Source organism: Nelumbo nucifera, chromosome 8, assembly GCF_055504915.1.
Source record: "Nelumbo nucifera cultivar China Antique chromosome 8, China Antique-T2T, whole genome shotgun sequence".
Lineage (NCBI taxonomy): Eukaryota > Viridiplantae > Streptophyta > Magnoliopsida > Proteales > Nelumbonaceae > Nelumbo > Nelumbo nucifera.
The window spans coordinates 7585974-7603503 of record NC_142656.1 but is presented as its reverse complement, the minus strand read 5'-3'; the positions used below and the strand labels follow the sequence as shown (position 1 = coordinate 7603503).

General features: G+C 38.3%; 1 protein-coding gene across 11 annotated transcripts; it reads left to right on the top strand.

Moving 5' to 3' along the window:
• Nucleotides 1-891: 891 nt before the first annotated feature.
• On the top strand, nucleotides 892-10633 carry LOC104592036 (Peptidase M28 family protein). 11 transcript variants are annotated; one of them, XR_016079365.1, is made up of 13 exons: nucleotides 894-2164; nucleotides 2378-2445; nucleotides 3361-3442; nucleotides 3568-3660; nucleotides 3755-3922; nucleotides 4163-4231; nucleotides 4598-4685; nucleotides 5978-6063; nucleotides 9028-9111; nucleotides 9491-9579; nucleotides 9813-9929; nucleotides 10023-10166; nucleotides 10325-10633. XR_016079365.1 is itself a non-coding variant. In XM_010251177.3 (12 exons), the coding sequence occupies exons 1-12, from the start codon at nucleotides 992-994 to the stop codon at nucleotides 10505-10507; spliced, it is 2343 nt and encodes a 780-aa protein (XP_010249479.1). In that variant the 5' UTR covers nucleotides 900-991; the 3' UTR covers nucleotides 10508-10633. The 11 variants fall into 11 exon arrangements, 4 of the variants coding, with proteins under 4 accessions (XP_088748910.1, XP_088748909.1, XP_010249479.1 ...); XR_016079368.1 differs by having other exon boundaries at nucleotides 897-2164; nucleotides 3770-3922; XR_016079364.1 differs by lacking the exon at nucleotides 5978-6063 and having other exon boundaries at nucleotides 895-2164; nucleotides 3770-3922; nucleotides 9798-9929.
• The last annotated feature ends 6897 nt before the right edge of the window (nucleotides 10634-17530 follow it).

Below are 17530 nucleotides of genomic sequence, written 5' to 3'. Positions count from 1 at the left end.
GACCTTTTTAGTGTTAAAGACGCTGTCACAGTAGCCAGTAGATTCATATTGATTTACTACTTCAGTCTTCAGCTTCTCAAACAAGTAGGAAGCCGTTAAGGAAGTGAAGCACTTCCTTCTGTCATATCTACAATATTGGAATGTGCTTTTGTGGCTTCGCTGAGTGTGGTGCGACATTCCAGCACTTTGCAATGCCGCCAAGTGACATGAGAGTTGGGGTGGGCAAAAATCACAAAGGATAGAATGGTCTTTCAGAGGAGCAGATGCAATGCAATAGGGGATTAATGGCTTGAAGGCTCTTCAGAGGAGTGGAGGCACCTGAATTTCCGGTTTGGAACCAAACTTCTGTGAACACAACAGAGAGTCTACAACTGTGATAGATAAGAGCAAATGAATGACTAGGATTTATACCTGTAAAATTATCAAATTGCAGCTATAATAAAAAAACAACAAAGAAAAGCTTGGTGGAGACCTGATTGTAAACTCTGTTTTCTGGGAGTTATCAAATTGTAGACGGAATGGGATACGCGTACTCAATTACAAGACAAAGATATTGCATCCAATGGGATGAAAGAATTGGAGTCTGGACGACAAAGTATTCCTACCAGTCAGATAACTGTCAAATTCGTGAAGTTTTTGACTGATTCTATAAAATAAAAACAGATGAAAGAAAGCGAAGAAAGGTTTTGTCTGCACCAACTTTGGCCATACAAAAAAGAAAACAATTTACAGGGCTACTAGTGCTAGTGCTAACCAATGGCGTCAAACCCTCGTTTGTCATTAGTCATTAGTCATTACCAATTACAAAACAAATATGAATTTAATTCAAAAACACAGGTAGGTTAGGTTAACAATTATTAGAGAGCTGCATCTCGTCTATATAAGTATGATACGAGCGAGCGATAACACCACATATCTGGAACCTTGTGTTATCAAGCCATGTGGTTCTGCAACCACATTTGTCTGTCCAGGTGGGCTCTCCTCCTAAGCCATGTCCATCCCAGATGTGTGCTATCAGATGAGAGCGCTTTTTGCCTTCAAGCTTAAAGAGCAATCCAGGCATTTTTCGCTTTTGCGCTTAAAAGTAGAAAGAAATCTTCCGAGTTCAAAATACACAGAACAGAGACTGAGACACAACCACACCCAACTTAATATGACATCCTTACAGGAGAGACGCTCAATGCCCACAAAACCATCTATGTTTAGAATCAACTCCACCGCCACCGCGCTACTCATAGCCACCACCTCTCTCTCGATCCTCCTCTTCATCATCACTTCCCCGCCCCCACCTCCCAAATCGTCCTATTACTCTCTATACATTTCCAAGTCCCTCTCTGACAACGCCACCATATCACAGCACCTCTTCGCCCTCACCCGCCGACCCCATGTCGCCGGCTCCGAGGCCAACGCCGAAGCCGCCGCTTACGTCCTTTCCACCTTCAATTCCTACAATCTCCGATCACATATCGTATCCTATGACGTGTCCCTCACGTACCCTCTATCGAGGACCTTAAAACTGACACGCCCACCACCGGACCCAGCAACTACATTCGACCTCCGTCAGGAAATATACCCCGGCGACCCGTATCCCGACGTGGCGAACGAAGTTCTACCCACCTTCCACGCGTACGCCAAATCGGGTACTGCAGCGGGATTTGCTGCGTACGTGAATTATGGACGCGTGGAGGATTACGTGACATTGAAAGAAATGGGAGTTAATGTATCGGGTGCTGTAGTTTTGGCCAGGTACGGCGAGATATACCGAGGCGACATCGTAGAGAATGCATACGAAGCAGGCGCCGTTGGGGTAGTAGTGTTTACTGATAGGAAGGACTACGGCGGAGGAGCAAGTCATAGGTGGTTTCCGGATGACAAATGGATGCCTCCAAGTGGGGTCCAGGTGGGCACCGTGTACGGTGGCGCCGGTGATCCTACGACGCCGGGGTGGCCTAGTACTAGTCCTTGTGAGAGGCTGTCCAATAATGAAGTTGAGAGGCGAGGAGATGTCCCGCTTATACCGTCCTTACCCGTATCGGCAGCGGATGGTGATATAATCATGAGATCCATCGGTGGACAAGTAGCAAATGATGATTGGCAGGGCAGCGCAGATGCACCGCTTTACAGGGTTGGAACTGGGCCTGGTTTTCTGAATCTCAGCTACACTGTAAGTGACTGAAAATTGTAGTACTCAAAAGATGACCGAAGTTAGCAATTATTATATGCTTTAGTTGCATTTTCCAGAGATGTAGCAGGAAATGCTTTCCTGTTCGGATTGCCTCAGAGCTCAGGGATCATCAATATCCCCTCCTGGTCTGAGCAGAGTAGTCATTAAAAGCTTGGCATTTTACTCAATCGGGGATTTTGATTTAATTTTCAGGGAAATCAAATCATAGCTACTATCCAAAATGTTATTGGTGTGATCGAAGGTGCAGAAGAACCCGATCGGTATGCTTTGATATCATTCAAAAACATCATTTCTGATTACCTAGTTTCTTTCCATGCCTTCCACATGGCATAGTTAATAAAATATAAAAAAACGACATCAATTAGGCTCCTTTTGACAATTTAATTATTGACAAATTACATGCTGCCTGCTGGTTGCTTCTTATCTGTCTGTCCGTGTCATTCAACTCATCACCTCCTGTCATTTGCCTCTGATTTTTGTCCTTTGTTTCCTGCATTGATTTTCACATATTTGGTTACTGGAAATATTCTCGATATTATGGTTTGGATCCTCTGAACATTAGAACTAGTTCTAGGTTCACCACGCCTTGAAAAAATTGGGTATAGGAGAAAATTCAGGCCGAGCAGAGGGCTTTGATCCTCAGATATGGGTGAAGATTGGATAGCTAAAAGTCTGTAGCCAGTCGATTTGTTGTGTTATGGCTGTGGTCCATCCAAAACAGCTATCCACATACTGAATTATCATATCAGTTAGTTATGAACCATGTGACTGGTATGGAAGGTAAGGTACAAAGCGGATTTTACTGCTTAACAATCTGGTAAATTGTTAATATGCCATCAACAATACTACATAGTTATGAATCATCAAAAGCAGACATTATGTTGTTGTGCTCTGGAGATTTTGATTCTAAATTAGGGTAAATTATCATAATCTTCTTTGTACCTTTAGGTGCGTACTGTGTAGATCAATGTAAATTGCCTTACACACTTCCATGACAACCACTTTCTATTTATCATTATCATCTATGTTAGCTATACCTTTTATCTATTTAATAAAGAAAACAATGAGATTGTGAGTAGTAGTAACCTTAACTACACCCGACTTACAGAATTCAGTTCCTAATTTACCTCAAAATATTCATTTTGTCTTCCTCACATGATGGTTATTACATATAGATTTGTTATTTTGGGTAACCACCGAGATGCTTGGACCTTTGGTGCAGTCGACCCTAACAGTGGAACTGCAGCATTACTAGAGGTGATTTTGGATTTAAAGGTTTTGTTGCAAATTGGTTGTTGTTATGCAAACGACCACTATGTTCTACTCCTAAAACAATCAATATGTTCAATTATCAATTTATGCTTATATTTTTTGAAGTGTAGATAGCTCGAAGACTAGGGAAGCTACAGAAGAAAGGGTGGAAACCTAGACGAACAATTGTCTTGTGCAATTGGGATGCTGAGGAGTATGGCTTGGTCTCTCCCTTGACTTCCGTCTCTTTTTGATCTGCATACACACCACAAACTCATGCTTAAATACATATCATTTACACTTGGCACATGTAAACAGTCCAGAATTTTGCAGGTAGGGTCAACAGAATGGGTTGAAGAGAATAGGGAAATGCTAGCTTCAAGGGTTGTTGCTTATTTGAATGCCGATTGTGCAGTCTCTGGCTCAGGATTTCATGCCTCTGCGACTCCTCAGCTTGATGAACTACTCAAACAAATCACTCAACAGGTAGTATCAGACATTTGTAGAAGCATAAGCAATATGATGCACATACATTAACATAATTGAACATAAATAAATATTTATAATTTGGACTTGTGAATAAACAATGGCAACAGTGTTTGCAATTGCAAAATCAACAAGAGCTATGGTAGCAGTATGAATGATAGCAGTAATACTACTAGGTGTTGATGTTTGTACTGTTTTTTTCTCTCACTTCACATGATCAAACTCTTGGTTGTTTCATAGGTTCATGACCCAGATAATTCTTCACAAACAGTATATGGATCATGGATCGGTACAAGGGATTCCCCAGTGGTAAGCATTTGCCCTATGGGTATAACTTCATCTGTGATATAAGTTCAATAAATACCTTAAAGAAAAGAGATGAATATGGTTCTCGGGGTAGAAATGTGGGAAAAAGGTGTTGGTGGCTTAGTTGGTATAGTCTGGAGGAGTCAAACTCCAGACCCAGGATTGTATCCTGCCTTCATAGTTACAAAATATTAAGTATTAACTACTGAACCTTGGGACTCATTTCCCATCCATAAAGAAAAGAAGGAAAAAATAATCATATGTACAGTAGATGTTTCCCGTAGTTCATAATAAGTCAGCAAGTTACAACTCAAATGAGTTTTATACATCTCATCAGCTCGTTAATGATTAAATCTTCTCCTACCATAGATTGGGAGGCTAGGATCCGGTGGTTCAGATTATGCAGCTTTTGTCCAGCATGTTGGAGTTCCATCTGTGGACATGTTCTTTGGGGGAGGTACTTATCACCTTTCTTGTTGCAAGTTTCTCTTTATTTATTCTGTTTGACAGAAATAAATAAATAAATATCAAAAGTTTTCATTGGTAGAAATGCTGCATGGACCTTAAGATGCCTCTTTCTGACAAGCTTTGCATGTTCCCACCCTTATTTGCAAAAAAAAAAAAAAAAGAAAAGAAAGAAAAGAAAAGAAGAGAAAGGAGAAATAGAAAAGAACCATCCTGCAAACATGAAGGTAATTTGACACTATACTCTCAGGAGAGATGTCTTTCCTCTTAGGTTGCTTAATGCAGAAGATAATTTATAATATTTGAATTAATTCCAACCAGATCTTAAACTTAACAGAAAATGGTTCAAACAAGAATTTAATAGAACAAGCAGAAGCTCCAGGCATTAGTGCATTCATGCTAAAGAATATCAAAATGAATTGCAACCTTTTCTTCATTGTGTCATTTCATCTATGGCAAGCCAAATGGCAATATAATCAACTAACAGAAAACCTGAATGGTTATTTCCAAGATCTTTTTCCATTCTGCCTTTGGTTTTAGGCACATTATATTTCCATTTTGTCTTGGACTGGAATATAGATAGCTTTTATGTGTGTGTGTGTATCACTTTCTTTCTAATTTATTTAATAAACTAAATTGAAGGGGGGAGTCTTATCTACTTAAATAAGATGCTGCAGGGTACATACCATATGTATTCTCTACACACATATGACATGAAGAAATAAATGGAATGCAGACCACAAAATTAGCTACCTTTCTGAAAACATTATCTAGTAGGATCTATTTCTGGAGTAACCATTTCTTTCCCACCTTATTCTGAAGAAAGAAGGTATTCTATGTTGACATGCTTCTTTTTACTTCTGGAAGACAGGACTATTGGCAAATTGACCTCATGGACCTCATGGACCTATATTGTGATAACAAGGGCTCTAATTCCTATTGTGTTTGAACTCTCCCTAAGCTCTTCATTTAGCAAAAAAGGGAAGCCCAGTGCACGAGGCTTCCACCGATGCGGTTTCTGGGGAGGGACAGATGTATGCAGCCTTACCCCTGCTTAAACAGAGATGCTGTTTCCAAGATTTGAACCATGGTCACCCCGATCGCAATAGAGAAACCCACCTGTTGCATCAAGTTCCACCCTCAAGTTCTTCATTTAGCAATATACTTGAAAATAGTTCCACCTTTTCTTGACTTCCTCATCTTTCACGAAAGCTCTTCCATTGTCACTCTTATACATCTAACATGATTTAGATTCTTACTTTCATCTCTCTTTCCATTTGCAAGTTCTACACAATGTTTTAAAATGCGGAGGCGTGATGCGAGGCGTTCCACTACCTAGAGGCATTAAGCATAGTTCAGAACACAAGAGGGTAAGCCTCCCAAACACAAAGTGGTGTAAGCCTCCTTAAGAGGAGGGGGTTAGGAGGAAGAAAGAGGAAGGGGGGATCTCATTTTTTCTTTATTTTTAATAAAAATATTTTATATTAAGAAAAAGATGCGTAACATTAGTTGAAAGGGCTGCATCAAAAAGGGGGGCAAAGCCCCCCAGCTGAAGGGGCAGGAGGCAAACCACTTTCTTTCCCCTTAGCTTTTCTTCCCTTTCCTTTCCTTTTCTTTCCTTTTCTCTTTTTTTTTTTTCTTCTCTTTCTTTTTCTTTCCCTTTCCTTTCTTTTCCTTTCCTTTTTTTCTTCTTTTCTTATTTTTCCCTATCTTTTTATATAAGATGTGCATGAGGCGTACGCCTCTAGCATGCCTCATGAAAAAAGCATATGGGGTGTATGCCTCTTGCACCTGAGGCATACACCTCAGAGGTATCAGCGCCTCTGGCATACGCCTCAGGGCGTTTTGGGAGCTCCTTGCCTAGAGGCGCGCCTCTAGGCGTACGCCTCCCACGCCTTTTAAAACACTGGTTCTATATACATTGTGTTCTTCCTCCCTCATAAGTGAAGTTCATAACAGATCTTATTTAGCTTCAGTTACCATTTCCTTGTCTCCTATTTGATCATTAAGTGTTCATCTTTCTTTTAAGGTATTTTATTATTTTCTTGAGAAATTGTAGGCATTGTCACTGTGTAAAGTGTGTATGTGTGTATTTATATTTATAATATAAACCAGCAAGCATATAGTACAACAGCCCTCTAGCCTCAAATATATATTTATATATTTTCAAGGAACTTGTTTGGGTATTGGTCATTCCTAGAGTTATCTTTTGTTATCAAGTTTCCGAACTTTGTACTTCTTGCATTCTGTGTTTACTTTAATTTAATGCTATGCTTTTTCTATTCATAACAACAAAAATGTTTTCAAAGTCAAATCTCCCTTTGTTTGTTTATTCATATTCATATTCCACATTAATATAAGCCATTGCATGTTGTTACATGTTAAGATCCTTTCCCTACATGATCATTTAAGTTGCCTCTTTCAAGCAATTTTTCACCATTTAAGAAGCCATGTATTATCCAAATTCTTTTGGAATTGTTTCTAAATGTTTCCATCTAATCTTATTTAAGGTCTCTATCCATTAATTGCATTTGCTAGTTCCTCTCTTACAACAAATCTAATCAAAATTATCCTGTTTATTATTTTCTGAGCATATGAAATTTCATTGTTTATATTTTGTCACTACCCCATTTCTGTCTTTTATTTCTTCTGTGTACCATAGTTTACATCCCATTAATTTTCTTAGCATTTTCCTTTTCCATCAAGTCTCTTCCAAACTCACTATTCTCTTTCTTCTGTTACTAATTTCATGCTTGTACCTGCCAAAATTCCTAAGTTACAGATTGCTAGGTGAATATTTGTTTCTTGGACTTGCTTACATATCCAAAATGGTGGCGAAATCATTCCCCCCTTCTTGAGTGACTAAATATTCTGCAAGATATTGTTCCTTGATGATGATGTGTAGCTTACCCTCACTCATTTCTCACGAAATGGGTTAGATAAAGTACATTGCTTACATGCGACACCCTAACATGAGCTTAAAACAACAAATTCAGGATTTTGCCAAAGTTTTATGTTGTCTAACAGCCTGAGTCAACCATCCTTTATCAAGGCTTGAACTAGTCAATTCAAGACAAGCTAAAAACTAGAAGAAGTGCTTAATCTATTTATATTTCTTTAATTGTGAACCTTCTAATACAAGCATGAGAAGAAGAGATGTTGACCATGTTCTTTGTTACCCTAGCCACTTCCCTTTTTACTACCATTAATAGCTTCAACCGTCATTTCTTTAGTCATGGGCTTATTCCAAAGTAATAAAGAGGTTTCAACTGTTATACATATATCATTGCTGGTATGTAGTGATGAGCCTTTGGTATTTGCATCTGCAGAAATATATGGTTTGTGATCTATGTATCATTATATTTTGAGCTGAATCTGCTGGTTACATATTTTCTACTTGCTAGCTGCATTCCTGGATCCCCAATAGTGGTTCACCACATGTCCTAGACCTGTGTGAATACAGACCATGTACATAGTTGTCAAGGCGACAAGGCGCCCTTGGAGGCTCACCTCGCCCAGTCGCCTAGCAGTTTTGTATTGTGTCTTATAAAATACTTTTAAACTGTTACTTTTTTGAGATTATAATTATAAAATAGACATTATTAAACAAAAACATTCATTTTTTTGTGTTTATAAACTAATTTCTTTTTATTATTTTTTTATTTGTTAGGGTTTAATCAACACAAACATTGCTAACTGCTGTATTGAACACTCAAAGACTTCAGAATTTGAACCAATAAGTAAGGGAAAAACTTAAAGTTTTGTCTAATCAACACATTTCTTCCTCCACGTCTTCTTCTTCTTCTTCTTCTTCCGCCTTTTCTTTTTTTCTTTTCCTATAACAAAAATAGGGGTTCAGTCCTCTTATTTGTTGAATTTTCTTTTCTTTCTTCTTTTTCTTCTCATAAATATGTTGATTTTCTAGACATAAACATGAAGTTTATAATTTTCTTATGAAAATTATGGATAGTTATTAAGGAAAGATGGTTATGGAACCTAGGGAACTACCTAGGATATGTATTTTTCACTTAAAAAAATCCATTGCCTAGGTGACTAGGCGACAAGGCGCCCCCCTGTCGCCTAGCCTCGCCTTGGCGCCTTAAAAACTATGACCATGTGTTTCACCCGCATTTACATATAGATGTTCACGATTCTACCACATTTTCACAATTCCCTCATTCAAGTGAGAAAATATAGAACAACTTTCACACAGCCTGCATTTACATGGTCAGAGGATAGCTGGCACATTTCTTTTTGGTGATCTAGTTAACATGCAACTAACCTTTCTTAGTATAGTTGGATAGCTGATTAATGTAAGTCTGTACCTGATGCAGCATACCCTGTCTACCACTCAATGTACGATGCTTTTGTTTGGATGGAGAAATTTGGTGACCCAATGTTCCATAGGCATGTAGCAGGTATTTCTTGTATTTATTAAGGATTTATTCATTGTTCAATTCTGACAACAAATGGCAATACCATATTCATTGTTCATATTTCTGGATTGCAGTGAAGTGACTTGATATATCTAGTAATATGCTAAAAATAGATTCAGTGTACATCAATACTGTAGGGCTGACACCCCTTTCCCATTCAATTAAAGACGGGATCATAATGGTTTGATATGTTAATTGAACTCCAAATGCTTACCTTATTTAGTCAGTTTAACGATTTGGAAAAAATATCGAAGGGCTATACCCAAATAGCATTCCAAAAGATATTACCACTTTGATTTGATTAGTCCTATTTGTAAAACCATAGCCCCTGACTTTCTTATATTCACTTTTTCTAAAACAGTGGCAAGCATCTGGGGATTACTTGCTCTTAAACTTGCCGATGAGGAATTCTTGCCTTTTAATTATCTTTCCTATGCATGTGAGCTGCAGGTAGATAAACACTTCTATCAGTCTGTCTACTTCTCCGTCTTGTATATGTTGAGTGTATTGAGAGATATATGGATGGATTATTGAAGTATGGCTAAGTCATTCCCACTATTGTTATATATGCGCACAAAGTTGCCTTTGTGCATAAGTTCACTGCATAACCATGCATGAGATATGCACTCAAATTCAGCTAACATGATGTAATAAAATGCAACTGATAGAGTCTCAAATAACAGAAAAGTGCAAAAGAAATAGAAGATGAGGTTTCTGGAAAAGGTGTCACTGTCATTCCATTGTACAAGTCCATTGGCAAACTCAAGAAAGCAGCAACCAAAATCAAAAGCCAAATAAAGGTACTAAATAAGCTTCTCTAAGACAATTGATAAAGACATGTTTTAGCAAGTTTGGTTATTGAATAATGGTAATATCAATATATCATGCTTTAGGCATTAGAAGAAAGCAGTGGTTGGAGTTCAATGTGGAAGAAGGACCCCATCAAAGTGAGAGAGCTCAATGACAGGTTAATGATGGCAGAGCGAGCATTTACAGACAAAGATGGACTGTTTGGAAGACCATGGTATAAGCATTTGGTATGTATTTCCTCCACTAAAGTACTCAAAATTTTACAACATTGCAACCCCTCTCTTTGGACCTTAATGCAAGAATTATCATCCAATTAATGAATATGCATTTTTTGTGAAAAATATTCGAATAGACCAAAATTTGACCATTATTATAAATTTAGCAGATCTACGGTCCATCAAAGCATGATGATTACGGATCTAAATCATTTCCGGGGATAGATGATGCCATTGAAAAGGCTAAAAGCTTGAACACATTAGAAGCATGGCGGTTTGTACAGCATGAAGTTTGGAGGGCCTCTAGAGTTGTCACACATGCATCACTTGTCCTAAGTGGTGAATTCACATGAATGAGTTCTATGATCATCTCATGCATTTTATTATAGAAATGCAATCTTCTACGGATTCTACTAACTTTTATCAGTCGTTTTTATGGTTATAATTTTAATTGAAATCGTTCATTGAGCTAACAAAAAGGTCAGGTTCATGTTCATCATTAGCTGTTTCTTTTTACAATCTTGTCCTGATCGAAGGAGCAAGTATTGGTATGCAGCGATGCAGCATGCTTTGTTGGGTCTTAAATATACAAAGCTAACTTCTGAGTCCTGACCAGTACTGTCCAACTCGGACTGGACACAAAATCATTTTGGTCATTCCATTAGTTGAGAACACTGCTTATATAATTCATGGTTGAGTTCTAACTTAAAACAACCCAACCATCCGTTGAAGTCCGAGTTTGAGAACACTGCTTCTAATTATGGAATCGTAATTTAACATGCTCTTGGTCACTTATGATGAGTTTAACACTCCTGACCTAACATTTACATTCTTGATAATGTTTCATTCTCTGTGAGAGCTACTAATTAATGTTGGACTAGAAATTTAGAATTCATTAGAGCAGAACAAAGGAATGTTGCAGAGCAAAGGCTATCTTCTAATCCCAACTGTCATTGGATGATTATGTCATCAGTGTAGGGATTACTGACATTGTCTTCTTACTTTTTAGTTGTTACCCATCTTGAACAGTGATGCCAAAACCTTGCAGCAGCCTTAATCCCTGATGTCAATAAGGAAAAAGAAATTTCTGATGTCGCATCATGGTGCTAGTCAAGTTCTTTTTTTTTTTCTTTGTTCTGTAAAACAGAAATATTTCCAAACCCATAGATCATTTACCGGATCAGTGGTAGAAGTTAGACCGATCAGATCAAAAGTCAAGAAAAAGATAGTAATGGAATCAGCATTCAGAGAGGTCTCTCTCCCTGACATGTTCCATGAAATATAGAAGCTCTTGATCCTTCCTATCCAACTACTCAAGGAGAGGACTATATATATTCATCTCCTGACTTGACCTGCTGCAAACACCAATTACCTGTTACTCTGATAAAAATCCTCCGGTGCTATTTGCATCATGATATGTGATCCTTTTCTTGTTTTCCCTTGCTGTGTTTCCCTACCTTTCCTTTCGGACCAAACACAGCCTTATAAAATGCCTCCCAGAAAACTCTGTTACCGTCGTACATAAAAATGAGCCATCCATACATTTACGTTTCGCTTTACCTTGTTACCCATAAACAGCAGGATAAGGGCCGGATAAGGTGTCACGGGCTCACAGGATACAGAACTTACACCAACAATCGAAATATACAACAAGATAATAATAGGCATATAGATCCCCTGATTATCTTTACTTCCATACCTTGATTGCACACCACTACTGCTTGATATCAAGAGTCTCTGAAGGCAGAGAGAGAGAGTGTAGCACGACGGCAACCTGCAGTGAACCCCAAATAAATTTGGATTCATTCTACTCTGCGCTTGATTTCGATTTCAATTTCAGTGAACTGCGAGCTGTTTAGATTCAACAGACAGCAAACTAGAAAACAAAGGCAAGGACTTTGAGGTTAGGGCTTAGGGGTGTTCTTTCCTCCTACGAGATGTGGGTAGAGTCATGCGAACCCCTCCAACTCCAATCCAGATTGCTTATTTTACCAAATTGCCCCTCAATCGATCACCATTGTTACATGTAGTCTATACCATAACATATCAGCGATCAAGGATATTATGTCCTACCAATCCATCCATCCAACGGTTTTAGCTCAAAGAGGATAACATCGTATCAATCTCTGGTGCTCTCTTTTGTACATTAATGATTCTCGGTTTTCTTCTGGTTCTGGACTGGAGTCTATTTATTATTTTATTTCCAATTTTCCATTATTAGGCACAAGAGTGAACCCATCGTTATCCCGTCCAAACTCCGCAAGTCCGCATTCGAGTAATGGTTATACTGGATGGATAGATCAAGAGAATATCCAGAGTGCCCCTAGGGTTCGCTCAAATCGTGAATCATCTTCGATCAGATGGTTAGGGCCATTAGAGGACACGACCAACGGAAAGATAAGCTCAGAATTCAGAAGCGGAAAAAAAAAAGACAACAGAAAAATAGGAAAGAAGAAGAAAATTCGTACGAAGAGTAGCAGCTGCAGATGGAACAATATTTACACATAAATTCTGAAACAGAAAGACTAAACAGTAACATCAGGCAGTGGCACTAACGTCCGCTGGATCTTCAAAATTGGGATCCTTGAAATCCACAGCTTCCTTCTCGAACCCAATCTCGGCATGCGAGTATCCATCACCGGACCATGTGAACTTGCCGCCATGGCCTCCCTTCTTCGGCGATCCGTTCATTCCGGTCGCCGATTTCCGATCCTTCCGAACGCCTTGGGTGGCTTTGCCATGATGATGAGTTTTGGAACTTTTTCCAGGCTCCCTCATTCTCCCTCTCGATGACTCGCTCTCCTCTTTAATGCTTTGCTGAATTGATCGCCGGTGGGAGTGAACTGATTGGTAGTGCAGTCTATAAATACCCGTTAACACTGTACGAAATTATTTACGATTTTCTTTCTCGACGGGCAGGCGGGCAGCCCGCAGGAAGCCCGTCTGTCGGATACAAAAGGATAAGGACGATAACGTGTACACATTATTTAGAAATAGCATGTTAACAGCATCACGTTATTTGGTGCATCCAACACTCTACACTCTACACGTGGAACGCCAACTGTAAATCTGGAGCATTCAGTTGCTGGCCCCGCTCCTAGATTGGCCATGATTCATCCAAATATCATGGATAATTGCAATCTGTCAAATATTTAGCCATTTTCAATACGACAATGTTGTCTTATCCCAGAACAGAGCCCATCACCATCAGTTGATCAAAGTGTCAACTCATTTACGGGGCCCACATACGTGTGGAATGCGGTAGTTTTGCAAACATGCTTCTACACAAACCTAAACCCCCAAGCTCCCAGTTTTTTTTTTTCTTTTTTTTTTTTTTTTCTTTTCCGGTTTTGAATACTGTGGTCCGTGAGGGCGAGGGGTATGCATGGGCGTTATAACCTTTACCTACTAATCTTATTCCTTAAGCTAGAAGACCGAAGGACCGACCATTGCCAATGCCAGTGAGCGTTTATGATCAAGTGGGCCCTGTAATAATATCCATATTATATTTCAATTATTTTTCTTAGTGTGGGCCTACCTCTTCAATTCTTTACTAAAATCCAAGATGAATCTTGTTCGTTTATATGGGATTTGTATATCCACTCAATCCTAATCCTAACCCTAACCCATCATCCCATCACATGTGGGAAGTCCATGTTTTAATGTTGTTACATGTTCTTGATGTGTGGCTGTAATGTCTTGTACGTGGATATAAGTGAATTTTTTGGATAGATGTATGACTACATTCAAGCATTGCTTGGTTCATTAAAATCCAATTAGATTATTATACATACGTATACCTTTTTTTCGAAATTTTATTTTGTGGAATAAATGGGATATATTAAATTTCTTTTTCTTTTTTGTCCCAAATTTTTTTCAAAGTAGAGAGGTAAATCTCAACCATTTTAAAATTTTATTAATGAATCAAAAAAAGTAGAAAAAATATTATAGGAGAGGACATAACCTGCGATAAAACAAAAGGGTTCAATTGATACAAGCTGATGTGCAAATGGGACATATTGGCGGGTTAGTTTAGGGCCCCGTCTACCCCGTGAAACAGATTAGACCCTGAAAATACTTAGCGTCTAATTGGCACTGATGTTGTTGCTCCAGAAAACAATGACATATCAGCATTATGTTGGAAAAAATGTGTTCCAGGAAATGCTTGTTTGTTCTGAATTGTTTTTTATAAAAATTGGTGTTTTAAGTTGTCTTGAAAATCGAGAAGGTATGGTTTGGAGCAACATCGAATTTGGAATTTTCTCATATTGTAGTTCATTGCTACCAATGAGGACGTGATGTGGCAGTGACGTGGACTTCCTATAATGGGTATCAGTATGAAAACAGACATGGAGCACTAGTACCAAACAGAAAGTATTGTTGTTGCTCCAGGAAATGTCCTACTTGACAACATCGTTTCCAAATAGAAAAAAATACACCGTTTCTCAAAAAATAGTGCTTCCAACCCACACATCAACAGCATCGATGCCAAACATATACTTGGTATAGATGTGTATCAAAGGGTCACTAATATGATATGAATTGACCGATACACCCGATTTGTGACTAAATTTTAATCCTTAAACCAACTTAAGACACTCAACCTAACTCCAAAGAAGACAGCAAAACATCAAAAGCATTAAACTAACCTTGGTAATTGAGGGCCCATTTGGCACACCTTTTTGGAAAGATCTTCTAGTAGCTCGGACATGCAAAAGATGCATTGAGCTTTTGCATGAAGATCTGAACAGTCCAAAGCACGTTTGGTAGATGCACGTCTTTCCGTGTCTTTTCGCACGAGATTAAAACGTAAAAGACGCAAGAAGCTTCATTTGGAGCTTCCCAAAATCTGCCCAAAATGGGCTTCTCACATCTTTTCAGCATTCCATCTTTTGATGGATAGATCTTTTGCGCGCCAAACAGAAATAGACTGAAAATTGGTATTCATGACTTGTAAACAGCTAAAAGACCATACCAAAAAACATGCCAAACGGATCTTGAAAGAACTCCATGCGGATACCCAGATTTGCAAGGGAACCTGCTGGTCAAATGGGATTTAGGATTTAGATAAACTTATCTATGTCTTTCTAAAATACATGTGTTCTTATTTTATACCTAAATTTTTTATATCTATATTAGTTTTTTATAAATTTAACAAGTTTTGAATTGAATCGATCCTAAATGAATTGAAGATGTGGAATTGAATATTTTAGGCCTCATTTGGCATCAATTCTGAAAAATTTTCATTCTTAAAATTTTCCAGAAAATAATGGATTCTAGATTTTCTAAATTATGAGAAAAGGTGTAGGCATTTGGCATAGAACACTGATTCTTGTTTCTCATAATCAAAATAACATTTGGCCACCACACTTCTTCAAAAGTCTCTCAAGTTTTTAAGGAATCACATTTGTGTATACCCTTATTTGAATTCTATGATACAATTGACTAAATATATAGGTTGTATCTAGACTGTGATAGGATCACCGATCACTTGCCAACAAAAATTCTGTACACTCTAAAAACATGGATATCCAACTATACATTGGCAACATCTCCCTATGAATTTAATATACATATACAAAAGATATTCCCAATATGTAGTTGGATGCAATATATGCAGAGTTTTTATTTGTAAGAGATCGAGTTTCATCCAAACATATAAATATGCCATTGTACACTGAATTCTTAAATAATACCATTGGCCATTGAATCAACAAGCATATAACTATTCCATTGTGCACTGAATTCTTAAATAATATATTGGAAATATAGCCTTAAGCTATGTTTGGTTTGAAGGAAAAAAATAGGGAAAGGAAAGGAAAGGCAAAGAAACCTTTACAAACCTTGTATAGATTTTGATATTTTTCCCTTCCTTTCCCTACCTTTCTATCATTGGCAGCCAATCTTATGGAACTCAAAACTAGAGGTTGATTAAATAAGGGCTCAAGTCGGTTCACAGATTGAAAACTGGATCTGCTCTCCTCATGTATTGCTGTAGTGACTTGTTAAGATGGGATTCCCTGCAAGTAAAAGTCCTGCACACACTATGCAAGCATAGTCACATATTAGGAACATTTTCATATAAATTTAACATACATGCATGGGAGATATTCTGAACGTGCAACTTGATGCTATATGTTTAGAGTATTTTATTGCAAGATATCTGGGCTCTGGCATATTGGGAGCAGATCCAAACTACACCCATAGACTGACCTAACTTGACCACTTGGCTTCACAAGAAGTGAAAAAATAAAGGGTAAATTTCTTAAACTACCCCTAAGGTTTAGAAAATTGACTAACTATACCCCTAATGTTTCAATATTGTTTTAAACTATCCTATTATTTCTAACAATTGACTAAACCTTTCTAAAGACTTTTTTCCATCATTCTTCAAGACCTTGGTGTGGCGGATGAGTTTATAATTTTGTTACACAGCTTTTAGCAGCTCTTCTAACCCTCTCCTCATCGCCGATGATGGCCTCTTTGAGTGGAGAACCTTCCTATATGATTTGGGCAATGGGCACTCGCCTTGTCAAATTTGTTGATTGACAAGGCGAGTGTGGAGATGTTCGAAAGAGAAGTCTTGAAGCAGTTTAACCATCCACTTCTTCCAAAGCTCCGAGGACTTCTTTTCACCGCGCGATAAATTTGATGGGTTCATCATGGATTACTGTTCAGTTGGAGATCATAACTTGCTGAGGAAGAGACAATCCGAGAAGATGTTCTTTGGTGAGGTTATCAGATTCTTTTCACTTCCAATCTAAAGTTTCAAACCGGAAAATAGTATTTTTTTATTAACAATTTTCTCTTACAAGTTCGTCTTGAATTAATTTCAGGTTCACTCGGGAGCAATGCCTTCGTAGCTGAGACTTTAAACCCGTCTCACGAAGAAATTAAACCATTGAATACTTAGTGAATGAACAAAGTCGATCCTATCGAGCAACTGCAAAAAAAAAAAAAAAACCTCGTCTGCTCAATCAACAGAAGGTCAGGAGTCCAACCCTCGTCTGCTCAATCAACAGAACGTCAGGAGTCCAACCCTCGTCTCCTCAATCAACGGAGGGTCAGGAATCGACTGGGAATCGAAAGAGAAGATATAGAAGAAGAGAATGGATGAACAAAAGTTCCCTTCATCCCTTGTGGAAGATGAGCCTTTGTTCTTGTTTTCGACGCCATGAAGACACTTATTGCTATGCCCATAGTGAAGAATCTCAAAGAACCATTCAACCTATTAGGTGAGGTCTTTGGATGGATTGATATTCTCTAACACGCCCCCTTGCACGAAAGCCCATTAGACGTGAAGTGTGAACAAGTACAGGCCTACCCATATCCCTCGTGCTAAATCCTAATTAATTATAATGGAGGTAATGAAAATT